This window comes from Arachis hypogaea, chromosome 20 (genome assembly GCF_003086295.3).
Source record: "Arachis hypogaea cultivar Tifrunner chromosome 20, arahy.Tifrunner.gnm2.J5K5, whole genome shotgun sequence".
NCBI classification, from domain to species: domain Eukaryota; kingdom Viridiplantae; phylum Streptophyta; class Magnoliopsida; order Fabales; family Fabaceae; genus Arachis; species Arachis hypogaea.
This window is the reverse complement of record NC_092055.1, coordinates 8,693,895-8,711,152: the sequence shown is the minus strand read 5'-3', so window position 1 is coordinate 8,711,152 and position 17,258 is coordinate 8,693,895. Positions and strand designations below refer to the sequence as shown.

The following is a 17,258-nucleotide window of genomic DNA, read 5'->3' as shown; positions in this document are numbered from 1 at the left end:
GCCTCTTCTCTTCACTATATACTTATACCATTCTTGCCCTTACACCTTCTATCATTTTCTTCATTATATTCCTACTTCTCTTTTTTCTAATATTATTTTTTCAATGAGATATATTTGCTACTCTAATTAGAAATCTTCTCATTGTTTTAAGGATATAGTCTCCAACTTTTATATTAACTCTCATTTAAATCTGTTCAATTATAATATAGTTGATCAAAGTTTGTAGAGATAATTTTCATACATGAAACTATATTTTGAGATTTAGTTAATAACTTTAATAATTCGAATAATTCCTAATTAATATAAAATTAAGCAAATCTTATTTATTTGATTATATTACATTATTACTAGATTGTATGTTCACCTTGACATTGCTGGGGGGCCAGGGACCATGATGGATGGAGAAATTAAACCATATTATTAAGTACTAAATTATGACATATAAGATACAAAAGAATAGAGAGAAATGTTACATGTATATAATTGTTTCTCTCTCTATTTTGGAGTTATGGGCGGCAGATCCACCTAATCCAGAAAATTATGTTTGATTTCCCATGTAAGTGATTTCCTAGTAGCCCTGTAACTGGCAAATTGATCATCATAAGGGACTGAGATCTCTCTGCACAAACTGACACACGGATATTATTATTGACACCAATGGCTTAATGGAGAGAGAGGTGGCATTCTCATGAGACATAAATTTCTTTGGCAAAACCGACAAATGTTTCTCTAATTAAAATTAACGGGCAGACATTAGCCAGCTCAATTGCTTTGGCATGAGCGCCTAATTAGGGGACATTAAGGATTAGTTTAACTCAACTTTAATTAATTGTTTTTCTCTTATTATTGCACAAATACTGTGCTTACCCAGTGCCATAGATCTCGTGCATTTACTTTGGGATTTTAAAAATATTCTCTCTACATTATGGTAGAGAAACATAAATAGTACTAGCAAGAAACATTGGGTTAGGTTTACTAAAATAACATGAGCTGTCTATTCATACTCATAAATTATTTGTATTATTGTGAGGGCCACCTGATATTAGTATCCTCATTAAGAACAAATTTTCCCCCTTTTTTTTTTTAATTTTGGAATTGAACAAGAGTTTGGGCCTTTGGGGCATTGAAGACAGATACATATCATTTCTCTAATCTAAGTTCAAATTTCGATACATAAATATAAAAATGAAATAGCGAACAATAAAGATTGGCATAGATATATAGATAGTAATAAATTCCGAATGCATCATATAAAAATGCATGTTTAAATTTTGTTATTTTACGACTCTTTTAATAGGTGATTTATAATTATCTTTTTCTAAACACATATTTAATCAAAAAACATATTTTATTACGAGGGAATTCCTTAATCTTTAAATATAAAAAAATTAATTTTAATATATTGTCAGTGTATCTAACTACGTTAACAAAAATAATTATTATATTTTATGTTAATTACGTAAGTAGTCATTCAAAAGAATAAAATTAATTAAATAATCATATAAAACGTTTTACTATTTTATTAGTATATTAAAATTAAATTTAAAAAAAAAATAAAAATGGAATTAAGAGAAAAAAAATTGAAGGACTTGAAAGCTAAATCTAATTGGAATGTAGATTTTGTCATGTAGTTAGCCAAAGGGGGACACTGCTTAGATGTTAACGCGAAAGAATGCCGAGACAAAGCACAAACGAACAGAAGTCTCAAGTATTACTATTTTTAAAAACCAAATTAAACTCTAAAATTAAGACGTGCATTACTAGGAGTATATAATAATAATAATAAGAGAGGAGAGGATATGCGGAACAATAATTAGTTAAAAGAAAGAAATATTGGATAATAAAAAATATTGGTACGTGAAACATTATGTTATTGTTTTATGTGATTGGTATGCTCAAGGCATAATCCCGCGATTCCCATGATTCATAGCAAAAAGCATACTCGAATTATCATCGACCACATACATCACACAGTAACACACAGAATGCCAAATCATATAAAAATAATAACAATAATAATAATAATAATAGCAATAGAATAGTATCCTTAGCTGTATGCATGGTACTAATTATATATCTCTATCTACTACACAATTTTCAAGATTACATAACAGGAATAAATGACTCACAATCACTCTACTAGGATTGTAGCTAGGTGTACATTTTTTATTTTTTATTTTTTGCAATTGAAAATATTTAGGACATACAAGGTAATTATGGAATGGGGCCACATGCTGCATGGCATGCTTTGGTTTCCCTTTAATAAAAAGCTACTAAAAGGAAAAAAACTAGAATTAGAAGACAAGAAGATCTCCCCTAACCACATGCACCTTGGGGACCATAAAATAAATAAGAATATTTTTTTATAAAAAATAAAAATAAAAATTGAGAGAAACTAGAACTCTTCCCCCCACACCCCGGAAGGGCATGAGAAGATCCCAAAAAGCACTACACAAAGGGGTGTTGCTCTAAAATCTTGCTTCTTAATAAATTACAACTCATAAAATGCCGCAAATCCCATGAACTAGAAACAATAAATAATGTTATGCATGCTGGATTATGGTCCCCTTTGCTTCCAAATAACATTTTCTCTCTTAAAAGCTTCTATTAATTCTCCCTTTAAATCCTTCAAGCTAAGTAACACAAATCTTAATCCTCTATTCCTCTTCTTTTTCTAGTTATATTATTAGTTTTATTTGATTACCCTCACTTTTAAGAATTGACATATATACTTGAAAGAAAATTATATTCCCATGATCATTTAAAATTTAAAAAAGAATTTAATTTTGATATAGTGTAAAGTATTTTACACAGTCGTGCAATTACATTTATTTTTCACGCGGTTAATGTGAAAGATAGTTGTTTTTGCTGATGACGTAATTAAATGCACATGTAAAACTATTTTATACTGACAGCACATCAAAATTAAATTCTTAAAAAAATGTTTGATTTAATATTTTACGGTCATGATAGTAGATTATGACTAAAAATGTTAAGAGAATAAATTATTTTTGTAACTAAATTTGATTAAATTTTGTGTGTCTCTTTTTTTAATTAATTTTTATTGTGTCAATAAATAATTAAACCAACTTAATAAAATTTGATTGTTAAAATAATTTAATTATGTAGCATCACCAAATTATGACAATCAAATCAATAAAGAAGCTACTAGCCTTCTAGCGAGGCAACTATTCTCCCCTTAAATATGATTAGAAAATATCAAAATGCATGTCAATATATAGATCGTTATGTTAACATTTAAATTTATCTAAATACATTAATTTTTTAATAAATATACAAAATGAAAATGACACTTATTTTTAAAAGACAGGAATAATATAATAATTTTGTCCTGATTTGAAATCTAAGTAGTAATGATGTACAATTTTTTAATTGAATTGTAAATGAAGTAATTACGGAGGACATATTGTACGAACATATGGTGAAGAATGCGTGGTGCTGGAAATCAGGGGCTGCACAGATCACAAGCCTTAAAAACTGAATAAACAATGTAACAAGAAACGAAGGAAGGAAGGAACTTAGAAACCCAACAACTATGGGGTTTCGCAATCTTACCTGTATAGCAATATAGCTCCCCTTAATTCAAGAAAAGGGATTCAATTTTTGGAGTACCATACCATACATTATAAGAAAGAGGCTATTACATTACATTACATTACATTATGACATGTCTTTCTTTCTTGGGAAGTGAAGGCCAGTGGAGTTCAGTGGCTAACTAGTTACACAAAATATATTGCTTTGGTACTCATCATTTTTTTTCTTTCTTTCTTGTTCTAAAAGTTGGTAACTGCATCTATGGAGATCACAAAAGTGAAGTCTACATTGAGAAGCTAATAATTCTTCATCATGGAGGGTCAAATTATCAAAACCAAATCCCTTGACCGATGCTTCTCCTTTGGGGACAACCAATCATAAAAAGATTTTTTAGGCCGGAAAGATTAAACTCTGCCATCTAGAATGCTTAAGTGTCGTGTATTCTTTCTAATTTTTTATCTGTTATAACTCGATTGTAATCAAATAATAATTTGCTCATTGACTGATGATTTATACGTTAAAATTTCATATTTGTAGAATAATTATTTTCATTATGATTATTTATTTTATACAAAATAATCGATCATTTTGAATAAGAATATTTCATCTGATGTCAAACGAGTTATATTTTAAATGGTATAATTTTTGCATACTCACCTAAAAAGTCATGAGTTCAATCTCCCTGTTTTCGGTAAAAAAAATATTTCATATGATACATTACCCATAAAAAAATGTAAAAAGACCATTAAAATTTATTATTTTTGGTCAGAATATATTATTTAATTACTAAATTAAAAAATTAAATTGATAATTAAAAATAATAATAAAAAATAATAAATTCTAATAATTTTCTAATATTTTTCATAAAAAAAATCCAAACTTAAAAAAAAATTCTTTAATCATATTGGAATGTTTTTTTTATAAATATCTAAACTCTTGGGTTTCAACCGACCTAATTGAAATATAACTCATCCAAGTATCCAAATAAAAAGAAACGAATATACGAATCCCTCTTCAGAAAAAATGAGACATATCTTGGAAGAAGCTACGTAGCACAAGAACATTTTCAATTAAAAAAAAAATCTTATCTACAAATTTAGTCTATAAGCATTGAATATCTCCAAACAGTTGAATTACACATCTTATACGCTGATATTAAGATTAAATTAACCTAACTCAAATCTAAAACTAGCAATTTATCTATAAGAAATGGGGTGGATAGGGACAATTTTTTTTTATTGCCGACTCCATTTTATTCTATAATAATTCGCATAAAATTGATTTCGCTCTTATTTATAGATGATAAAAATTAGATTTTATATTTATATATAAATACACATAATGTTTAACTTATTTTAAATATATTTTATATAAATAACTGATTTTTTTTTATATATACATAATATGGTTAGTATATCTTATTTCTCCAATCAAAATTAAGATTAGGTTTCAACCAAAAAAAAAAAAAAATTAAGATTAGGTTATAGTTTGAAAGTCACGTGCGAGACAACAGGTGTTAGTAGGAGGTGCAAATAATTATTTGTATTGTGGAGAACTTTAATCTAAGGTGGTTGGTTTTGTTTTCAGAGCTCACGGATTGTTATTGATATCGCCATCAATCACCAATTACGTACCACGCAACTTGAGTCAGGTTATGCTATTACCGTCCTTAAGCTGAGTAATTTAGCCAATAATAGCTCGCAATTTAATTTCTGAATGAAGCAAACACTCAGAGACAGATACAACAAAAATACAGAGTTGTGAAGAGACAGTAGAGGATTAAAATAATAACAGGAGAACCAATGGTTGCAGTGGCAAAAGACAATCAAAGAGCCAAAAATGCATTACAAAATTACAAATCTTTGTTAATAAAAGAAAAAAAGGAAAGGAAAAATATATAAAAAAATATGCACAAGATACACATGTTAAGTACCTCTAGAGAATTGTTAGCCACCTACTAGTTTAGTCCTATAACTCACTCACACTAGCTACATTTTGAATTGGCATAAGACACTTGGCCAATAACGAAACCAAAGCTCACATGCTAGAGTCAGTATTTTTGTAGATAAACAGGGAGAGGGCACCACCGTAATTTTGCTCACCACACATCTCTCTCAACTCTACACATATATTTATATATTTTAGGGAGAAAAAAGCCATAAGGGAGGGCTAATTTGGTCCCTAAATTGAAGGCAACATTATATACTTAATAGTTAATACTCTACACAAGCTTGCACACATATAGGATACATGGAAAGCCACAAGTGAATCACAAGCGTTGATCTTGATGATCGGTTTTGGGGAGACGGTGGAATAGGATGGGGGCCCCATACTGAGGATAGAGAAGCATGAGGACCGTTGGTGCGTGTTGATAATTTGGGGCCAACCTGAAACTAAAACGCTGGAGTATGACTGCAAGGGCTAGTTTTGTTTGTAGAACGGCGAGGTTTTGTCCGATGCATGTGCGCACACCTAGACCGAAAGGAATGAAGGCCACTGGATGCTTTGCTGCTCGGGCAACGCCTTCCGAGAAACGGCCAGGATTGAATTCGTTGACGTCGTTGCCCCATATTGCCTGATCGTGATGGACGGCCAGGATTGGAATCAAGAGCTCTGTCCCACGTGGTATCTTGTAACCACCCAAGTCCACGTCAGCTTTTGCCCGCCTTATGGTGGCTATTGTGGGTGGGTATAGCCTTAGGGACTCGTTCACAATCATGCTCAGCTGCAGGATATTAGAATTGAATTGAATTATTAAAATATTGTTTGTTAATTGACAGAAATGACACTTGAGGGGTATAGTAAATGAGTCAAGATGCAATAGATGTTCCCTTTGGGAGGGGTAAGAAGCAGCAAAAGGTGGCAAGATTGTTTTTGAGAGGAAAGAAAAAAGAAACACAAGGGAGTGTAAGAGACAAAACATGATTTTTTGTCCAAATCCTAATAATAATCTGAATAGGAGTGGTGGGTGCCTTAATGGGGCTTGTGGCTTACCGTCTTGAGCTTGACAACATGGTCCTTGGTGGGGAGGTCACGTGATCCACACATAGAGAGGACCTCGTCACGTGCCTGCACCTGCCAGTGTGGGTGCATAGCCAGGAGGATGGTTGTCCACGTCAGCAGGTTGGATGTGGTTTGTTTCCCCGCAAAGAAGAAGCTCTTGCACTCTTCCACTATGTCATCCACCGTCACACTCACACTATTCCCATTCTTTCCCTTCCCCATCGACGCTTCTATCATCAGCCCCAACAAGTCCTTCGCCCCTTCACTACCACTATTGCTCTCTCTCCTCCTCTCTATCAGCCTCACCAACGATTTCCTTATCTTCTTCTCCAATTTCCATGATTTTATATTCCTCCTTGTTGGAAAAAATCTAATCCAAAATACAAGTCAGCAAATAAATTATTAATTAATTAATTTAACTTACTGTGGGTGTGTATATAGTACTTAGTACTTATTATTAATAATTAATTTAGGAATGGAGGGAAAGATAGATAGAGTACTAGGTAGTAAATGTACCTGTAACCGGGAATGAAGACTTTTTGAAAAGCATCGGCGGCTAAGAGCATTTGTTGGGATTGAAGGCGAAAAATGGCTTTGCCATCTTCGTAGCTGCTTCCGAATGCTGTCCTGGTAATAACGTCTTCCGTTAAGGTCTGAAACAACTCGGAAACTTCGATCTCCACCTCACCTTTCTCCCCCATTTCCGACCACTTCTCCAACATCTCAACCACGCTTGTTCCCATCACCGGTATCAACAGCTGTACAAGTATATACACATTATATATCTTTATTCAAAATTCAACTTTAATCATTAATTAATTAATTACCTTGAGATTTTCCATGTGAAAAGTGGGAGAGATGATTCTGCGGTGGTGAGCCCACTTCTCTCCTTTCAGGCTCAGGAGTCCATCTCCTTCAAGCTGCTTCACAAGCGGGGGAGCTTCGTTTTTCTCATACAATTCTGACTTGGATGTGAAGATTTCACGGATAAGGTCTGGATCAGACACCGTAAGTCGAACCGTTGGTCCAAACCATACTATGAATGTTGCACCTGTATTAATTAATTAAATTTAAGTTAATTATGATTAGTTCATTCATAAGCATAATTATATGGTATGTTATGTAGCACAAAGATGGAAGTAGCAGAGTCCCTCAAGTAGTAAGTGTCAAGTTTGCAAAAGAGGGAATTGGAGCAGGAAACATTATTGACAGCCATTAGTTTTTTTTTTTTTTTTGAGAGGAAGCAATGGATAGTGTACTGTAGACCCTACAGCACAGAGAGAGAAGAGGTGGGAACGAAGAAGAAGAAGACAAGTCAATTTTAAAAACGGTTACCAAACATATACAACTACATTGTCAAAATTGAATTCCTCCCATAAGAAAACAAAAGGAAGAGGACATGAGGAGAGAAAAAGAGAGCAGATGACAACTCTCCACAATGCCAACAAAGTGCACTTCCATATCATACAAATTATGGCTCTATCTGCAGCACATACAAAGTAGTGCTTAGTAATAATAATAATAATAATAATAATAATAATAATAATAATAATAATAATAAATGGGATTATTGAAAAAGGAAAAATAATAAGAAGAAGAATATGGACAAAGATTTGTATCACTGACATCCATACAGAGGGAGTCAGTAGGAAACAAATGTTGAGGCTGGTTGGATTTTGAGGGTGAGGGAGTAGTATTGGTATACTCAAGGAGAGTATTGAAAAGATAAAGGAAGAAAGAAAGAAAAAGAACAAGAGAGAAGCAGGTGGTGGAGCTAGAGTCCAAATTTGGAACTTCAACATCATGCATCAAACAGCTAGGAGAGCAGCTAGCTCAGAAAAAGAAAAAAAGCTAATTAAGAAAGCCTGAAAAGTTATTGCGAAAAAGAAGCACCGGAATAATAATATTCAGTGAGTGAGTGAGTCCCCTCCCTCTTCTAGGTAACGGGGGAAGAGAGAATCACAATCATGATCATCATGACACTGGGGGAACGCCAACTTTATTTTAATCATGAGCAAGAGGACTACTACTACTACTACATACATACTCTTAAGTTAATATTGCATTATTAATAATGAATGAAATTGAATATACCATACCGTAGATTTTCTTCCAGTGATGGTAGAAGGAGAGGACGCGAGGGAGAATGTTGTGAGAGAAAGGCATGGGCTGAGAGGAAGCCTTGAGCATCATGGAGACTAACTCCTTCACGTTACCAATGAAGAAGCGATAAGGGGGTCCTCTGATTCCTTGTCTTGAGAAATGGGCTTGAATCCTCATAGGTCTCCACCATAGGAGCACTGCCACCCTCAGCGCCACCAACACCACTACGCAACTCAACGACACCACCTTCACCCACGACAACCACACCACCACCCGTTCTTCTTCCATGAATGAATGAATGAGAGAGAGAGAGAGAGAGAGAGAGGAGGCTTTGGGTTGCTTCTTATGTAGCTATGTGTGTGTGTGTTGTGTTGTTGCTGAGTGTTAGTGGCTTGCTTGGCTTTTTAATACGCATATGGAGAGAGAAAGAGAAAGAGAAAGAGAGAGAGAGAGAGAAAGATGCAAGCAAGGCCAACGGCGTAGGGGCCGCCATTGGAATTCTTAAGGGTCAACCAATGCCACCGTTTTATAAATTTTTAATTTTAAGACCATGTTGCCCTTCTCTTTTCCCTTTTTGTATTTCCATATCCCCCTCACCTCCTTTTAACTATTTACACATTTGTCTTTTTCTTTTCTTCTTCTTCTTTTCTTTTTATAAACAAATTATTACGCAACTACAATTCAATATTTTTGTAGTATTAATTTAAAGGAAAAAGGTGCAAAATAAATAATGTTGGTTGATGACAGGGGGAGAGGGAGAGGGAGCGGTGGATCAGCTGAATGTCCGTCGGCATTCAAAGTGATAAGAGTGATCCATCGTCAATACCCCATTTGGGGGGATACACTTAATTAACTAGGCAACAACTCCAAACGGTGTGCTTCTCAGATGCCTTTCAATTCTTTCGCCAATTTTCGTTAGCCTCGAATTCAACGACAACATCCTATATATCTTTCTTTGCCTTCCATAATCTTCATCCACAATTTTTTGCTGGTTTTTAATTTAATTCACTTTTCTTTAGGCATGTTAGCTGCTGCATTTCGCATCAGTTTTGTGGAATCTCTTCTCTATCACTCTATGTAAGCTCATAACTGCTGCGTTTTATCTGTAACTAGCTACTATATGTACCATTGTCAATAATGTACAAAAATATATAAATTTATTTTTATTTTTAAAATTTATTTTTATTTTAAAAATAAAAATAATAAAAACAATGAATAAAAATTTTACTCGTTTTTAAAGTAGAATAATTAATAATGTTTGGGAGATAATAAAAATTCAACTAAAATAACTCAAATTTATTTTGTTTAATATTTATTAATTATTACCACAATTAATAAATATTAAATAAAATAAATTTAAATTATTTTTTTTATCTCACTAGCATTATCAGTATAATAATTACTCATTAATAATAATATATAATTTATGATTAAATTAAAATATTTATGTTAAAATTCTCTCTTTTCAATTTTTTTTTTAAATAATATCAGTGATTAAATTTGTAGATATTTTTTCATGAGTCATGAATAAAATTTTCAAACATTCTTATTCATATATTAAAATCGATTTGAATAAGTAAAATCTAAGATATGATAAAATTTACTTTTAAATTTATCTATACTATAATAAAAAAATTTATATTTATTATATCATTAATACAAAATAAAAAAATCCCTTTTAGTATTTAATAAATAATAATTAATAATTTAGATAAAATATTATTTTATTTATTAAAATTAGGATTAAATTTGAATTTTGTTCATGACATTTAAAACATCATATTTTTAAACTAAATATTTTCATTCTTTCTATTTTAACTCTCTTATCAAAATTTAATTTTTTACCTAAAAAAGTATCCCTTCTTTCTATTATCACCTTTCTTAAGTAGTGGAAATAATTATAGCTGTGGTAGTTGTGGTGATAATTATATTTTTTTGGACTGAGTGAGATTATTATAAAAAAAAAAGAAAAAAATAATAGAACAAAATAAGACAAAAGACAATTTAATTTTAATAACTTGTTAATATATACATTATACAACTAACTATTTACTATATTTTAGAGTCAAATGTTTAGGTGAACATCTAAAATAAATTTCTAAATAAAGATAAATTTAGTAAAAAATTGAAACAAGTAATTAAAGCTTAGCCTAATAGCCTAATATGGTATTTGAAGGTCGATTACTCTCTCTATTAGAAGCATTAATGCTGAGAGCTGACAGTCACAGTTTAATTAGCTGAGCTAACGCTTTGCCTGCTAAAACTACGAAATAATTGCTTCAAACTACAATTTTGGTTTTCTTGTTCCCTTGGATAAACATGAACCCCTCCCACTAAAAGGTTGGCCAATTGGTAGGAAAATTTACTCATCTTTTTTCTAATTTTCTTGAGATTGAGTTTGTGGGAAATAGACAAAGTTTACTAAAAGAGATTGTCACTTTGTCACAATTTCTTTAATTAGATTACTGAGATTTCTGGTAATAAATTTTCAATTATGATAAGTATATACTTTAATAAATAATATTTTTATTGAATAATAAGATAAAATTTAAATATAAGTTATCTAACTATTATTTACCTTGCATAATATAAAACATGATAGAATATATATATGAAATAGATTAAATGTAATGATATGAAATTATGAATATAACGAGGTATGATGCATGAATTCGAAATATGACATGGGATATGTAAATTTAAAATTTTTATAATATGCGATGATACGATATATATACAAAATATAAAGTATTTTTTAAATAAATTATAATAATATTTTGATATTTTATTAATATTAAAATAAATTAATTTTTTAATATTTGTTTATTATATAAAATATTTAAAATATTTTTTATTTTAATAATTAATAATATATACTATTTTTAACTCATTTCAAAAATATATATTAAGATTAAAGCTAGACACGTTGACACATAATAGTATTTAAGTGTATTTAAATATGTCTAAAAAAATTATTTTTATTAAAACATGGACAAAAAATTACGTGTGTTGGACAAGTGTCGTATCCGTGTTTGATATGTAGACATGAACAACTCAACAAACTGAAAAAGTGTTCATATTTTATAAATAATAAGAAAAAGATAAAAATAAATCGGACCAAGTTTTTATAATTTTATTTTATTCATCTGATTCATAATTGACTTTAAGTAATACATGTGATAAAAAAATAACTATACATAATTTTGAAATACAAACAAAAACAATAATAAAAAATCGTACGGAAATACATAACTAAAAATATTCGTGAAATATAAAACAACAAAAAATTAAAATCTATTAAGTTGATTTCAAATTTTCAAAAGTACTCATAAAAAAATTGAACCTAATGCTAATTCTAAAATTTGACTCTTTTAAAAATTTACCAGTTGGCTCACATAATATATATGAAATATGATAAATTATATTTCTTGTCTTTGGTGTATATATATTTTCTATCATGAAAAATCTTTTTTCAAGATCTTGTATGTAAATGACCAATTTTTTAGTGATAAAAAATAGAGTATTATTTAGTATTTATTTGGGTGTTATTATAAAAAAATATCTTTATTCAATGAAAAAAGATTTTTTTTATTTTTTAGTGTGTTTAATAAATTTTTAATAGTAAAAATAAAAATACTAAAAAAAATAAAAAATATCTTTTTCGAGAAGTTATAATTTATATTTTAAATTTTTTTTTAAAAAAATATTTTTCACATAATAAATAAATAAGTACTTTTATCTTATTTTACCCAAACATAATTAATAAATAAAAAGATCTTTTCATATGAGATATCCAAATATAAAATCACTTTTATTTTTGTAAAAAAAAATTTTAAAAAAATAGCATTTAATTTTTTTAAATAGTATCCAAACAAATTCTTAATATTAATTTAAATATATATAAAAACAATTTCAGTCACCTAAATAAAAAATAATTTAAAAAAAGAAAAAACTGTTAATTCAAATGCGATTCTCATATATATCATATGTAGTAATCGAATCAGATTACAAACTAAACATAGTATAAATTTTAAATAAATGAATAGAAAATAAAGTAAAATATTTAAATTTAAAAAACTTGCGTACTAATGCATCTCACGGTTCATTTGCGTATAACAACTAAAACATTTAAAGTGAAATTAAACTTTTTGTTAACTTCTTCAAATTTTTTTGGACTCATTCAAATTTTTTTATTAATCAAGTTCAATTAAATTAGTCTAATATAATAAAAATTAAGTATGATTAATAATATTATTTTAAGTGTTATTATTTAATATAGTTAAATTTAATTTATAAAAATACTTAAATATATAGTATTATTTTTTTTGTATATTGATTTTCCTATCTCATTGTGTGTAGATGTGGAGTTTGAATAACTAAATAAACAAAATATTAATAATTTTATTTTTATATATTTTTATTTTTAATTAATTTTTTAGAAATAATATTAAATATATTTTGAATTATAAAATATTTCAAAAGAAAATATTCGAATATTACATGCATATCATAACAAAAATTTCTTCCTCCCTTCCCTTAACGTTCAATGCTACATTCAACCATACCTCTTAAATTTGTTGAGTTTTCTTGCTGGCAACATGGACAAATAATAGCATTGCCGTGTCCCATATTTTTAGCTTCCATAATAATAATATGAACATATTGTTATGCCAGCCGCCTAACCGTCACAACAATATACTGAATATTCCAATTTTTTGTTTCTTATACAAATTGTAACCTTGGAACTATGGAAATACGTATGAGATATACCCAAAAAAGAAAACAGAAATGCGTGTGGGAATATTTTTGTCACTTGGATATATTTTTCAAAATTATACCACGATTGGCGGAGGATAAAAAGGAACTTGTTCATATTTTAGTTGAACTACTATTAATAAATAAGCAAATATCCAAAATTATATTAATAAATAAGTACCAACGCGATGGCTATGGGAATTTTAGATAACTATGGGAAATTTTAATTTTAAATTAACATTATTTTTAGGCGTTTGTTTCAGTAAGTTGAGTAATTTATACAACTAAATTTTTAAAGTAGTTTTTTAAATTTATGATTTTTATCATTTTAGTCTCTCAAAAATATCTATATTAATTTTTAAAATCTAGTTCAGGACACCATATTATTAGTTCTTAGATTTTTTCTAGTATTGAATCAGCGAATTAAGTATTGGACTGACCTTGATTTATTATGCTAGATATAGGACTAAATAATTTGTTTGACACGGAATTCGATGGTCCCATGACAAAATATGTTTTTTAAGTTTTTTAATAACTGCTAAATAGTATTTATTTAATTTTAATTACAAATTAATCTTTTATATATTATTTAATTATAAAATTTATTTTTTATTTTATAAATTATTATTTTATCATTCATCTATCATGTTTATTAATAATAAAAAACTAAAATAATAACAAATTAGATCTTCCATTAATCAAAATAAATATTTTGTAATCTTAATCGATCGTAATTTTATCATTGGTCTATGACATACATATTGGATTAAAAAAATCGTGTTTGTTAGAAATTGAATCGATTGGAATTGATACACAATCGATTGAATTTTCCACGGCATGTGAGGTTTCTTTATTCAATCGGCATGTGGGGTTTCTTTATTCAAAGCAACTTGAAAAATACATAGATACAAGGGAATAAACCGTATTTAACAAGAATTTTTTTCATTATAAATAAAAAAAAACATTATTTTTCCAATAAAAATAAGACTTATTCATGTGTACTCTTGTGTACTCCTATAATGGTTGTCATTGTCTATTCTAAAGATTAATAATTTGAGTTAGCTATTTTTCTAGAATTTGAAGTAAAGTTTGCCCTGTTCTACCTAAAAAAATTCGTACTTGGGAAATTAAAGTTGAAAAATTGGATTTTGGAAAATAATAATTTTTTTTTATTTTATTTCAGAAAAAAATCCATTACTAAAAGATAAAAAAGATATTTTTTTCATTATACAATCAATTGCATGAATAAAGAATCGAAACAAAGAATTACAAAATTAGAGACTAATCTTGATTTTGTAATCAAAACAATGGATTGTTTTCTAAACATTACCGTGAAAAAATCGATTGGATCTCTTTTACCAAGCGTAATTATCAATTAATGATGAACAAATATTGGATATTAAAGAGATGGATAAACAATAAAGAAAAATTGGATATTAAGTAGATGGATAAACAATGAACAAAAACAATGAAAAAATTGATAAACGATTCTAATGGTAGGATTGAGTAATTGTTGATAGATTATTCACCAATTTATAATCTTAATATTAAAGAAAAGATAAGATTAGAGTATCTAAATCAAAATAAAAACTTAAAAATTGAAGATAGAATTTTAAAGATAAGATAGATAAATAATAAATAATAATTTATAATCACGAGCAAAAAAATTAGAGAAGCTTAACATATAACGCATTGCACAATTCAATCGATTGAGTAATACAACTAATCGATTGAATTGTGAAGATCTATGTTGTTTTGAAGACTTAAATCGATTGGGTAATATGATCAATCGATTGTGTATCAATTCCAATTGATTGAAGTTTGGAAAACCTGAATTTCAATCGATTGATTTGTGCATCCAATCGATTGAATTTCTAACAAACACGATTTTTCCAATCCAATATGTATGTAACGGATCAATGATAAAATTATAATCGATTAAAATTGCAAAATATTTATTACGATTAATAGAAGATCTAATTTGTTATTGTTTTAATTTTTTATTATTAATAAACAGATAGATGAATAATAAAATAATAATTTATAAAATAAAAAATAGTTTTATGATTAAATAAAATATATGGGGTTAATTTGTAATTAAAATAAAAAATGGACTATTTAACAGTTATTGAAAAACTTAAAAAACATGTTTTGTTATGGGACCATTTAATGGTCCAAACGTTCTGCGACCATCGAATCCGGTGTCATGTTATTTTGTTTTGGTATTTAATAAACAAGATAAAAACAAAAGGGAAATAAGAGTTTATATGATATCCAAATCATTATATCTTCTTTCATTTTCTAAAACGACCTCGTTTTTGTCTTATTTAAGAGTTTAAAAAAAAGATCCGACTCCTCTAAAGTTATATTGTCACTTTAGAGAAAAAAGTACACCATTAATCACTCTTGGGTTAAGATAGTAGAACTTACAAATAATAAATATTACAAATTTAAAAGTATTTAAAGCATCACTTTACTACTTTACTTAGAGATGGCAACGGATCCCCATGGGACGGGAACATGCCCCCGCCCCACCCCCTGCCTCCAGAAACCCTCCCCGTCCCCACTCCATTCCCGTGACGAGTAACGGGGACCCTGTCCCCAGCTGGATATTAGGATATCCGCGGAGTTTAAAGGAATTGAAGAAACAAATAAAAAAAATTAAAAAGAAAAAAAATCCAGTAAACAACAATAATTTCACAAAAATCTCATTATTATGATCCAATTTTACAATAAAAAATTAAGAATTCAAACTTTAATTCCAATTTTACAGCAATAGAATCTAACTCTAATCCAAATTTATCAATCAACAAAATCCAAAACCAAAACATAAACCCAATTTGACATTAACAGAATCAAAATCCTAAATCTAAACCCAGTTCACATAAACAGAATTTAAACCTTAACTCCAGTGTCCCAATTTCATAGTAATTTCATAAATTAAAAATAAAAACATATGTGAAAACTAATTTAATCAATTAACAGAAACATCCAACTTATTTCAAGGTGGCCAACCACGGAGACGAGCACAGTTGTCATCATCTTCGTTGAGCAGAGGTGACACAGAGTCGTGGTGGGAGAGGCGTCATCGACGTCGTGGAGCAGAAGCGTTGCTGGAGGAAGCTTGTCATCAACGTTGCAGATTTGAGGCTTCGTTGCAAAGTAAAGGTGGAGGCGGCGGTGAAGCTAGCAGCAAGTAGTGAGCAAAGCAGTGAGAGAAAGAGTGAGCGACGACAGCGACGGAAAAATGTTATTTTTGTAATTTTATATATGAGGGTTATTTTTGTAATTTTATAATCACGTGTAATAAATGGATACCCACAGAATGGGGACCTCTCCCCTGTCCCGCCCCCTTTATTATATAGGTACCCGTACCCGCTCCCTACGAAAAAAATGTTTCCCAAACCTACTTTTCGGCGGATAAATTTTTGCGAATACACGTTACGCCGAAAATTTTTGCCATCCCTAATTTTACTAGCATTATCACTTTAGAGAATCTTTTCCAAAATAAAAAAGCATCATTTAATTATATAACTAATGTGACAAATCAGAACTAACTTATTTTATTCGGTAACTCAACGTTAAAAATAATTCAAAAATTAATATAATACCTATAGCTGACTATTTAAAACTACTATAATAAATTTTGAGTATAAAAAATTAAAATAATAAAAATTATGAATCACAAACATACTACTACGGAAATTTAGTCAATTTATAATATTATACCTATCTAATCAACATCAATAAATAAGAGAGTTTAAACTACATTGAGGATACCTTCTCTGTTATTGAGAAAACAGAAATGCAACATATTTTTATCCCAGCATAAAAAATGACTC

General features: G+C 29.2%; 1 protein-coding gene across 1 annotated transcript; it reads right to left on the bottom strand.

The window, feature by feature from the left end:
* Positions 1-5,361: 5,361 nt before the first annotated feature.
* LOC112784000 (cytochrome P450 734A1) lies at positions 5,362-9,175 on the bottom strand. Its single transcript, XM_025827077.3, has 5 exons — positions 8,658-9,175; positions 7,386-7,609; positions 7,075-7,316; positions 6,550-6,928; positions 5,362-6,280 (listed from the first exon to the last, which is right to left on the bottom strand). The coding sequence occupies exons 1-5, from the start codon at positions 8,947-8,949 to the stop codon at positions 5,825-5,827; spliced, it is 1,593 nt and encodes a 530-aa protein (XP_025682862.1). The 5' UTR covers positions 8,950-9,175; the 3' UTR covers positions 5,362-5,824.
* Between the last annotated feature and the right edge of the window lie 8,083 nt (positions 9,176-17,258).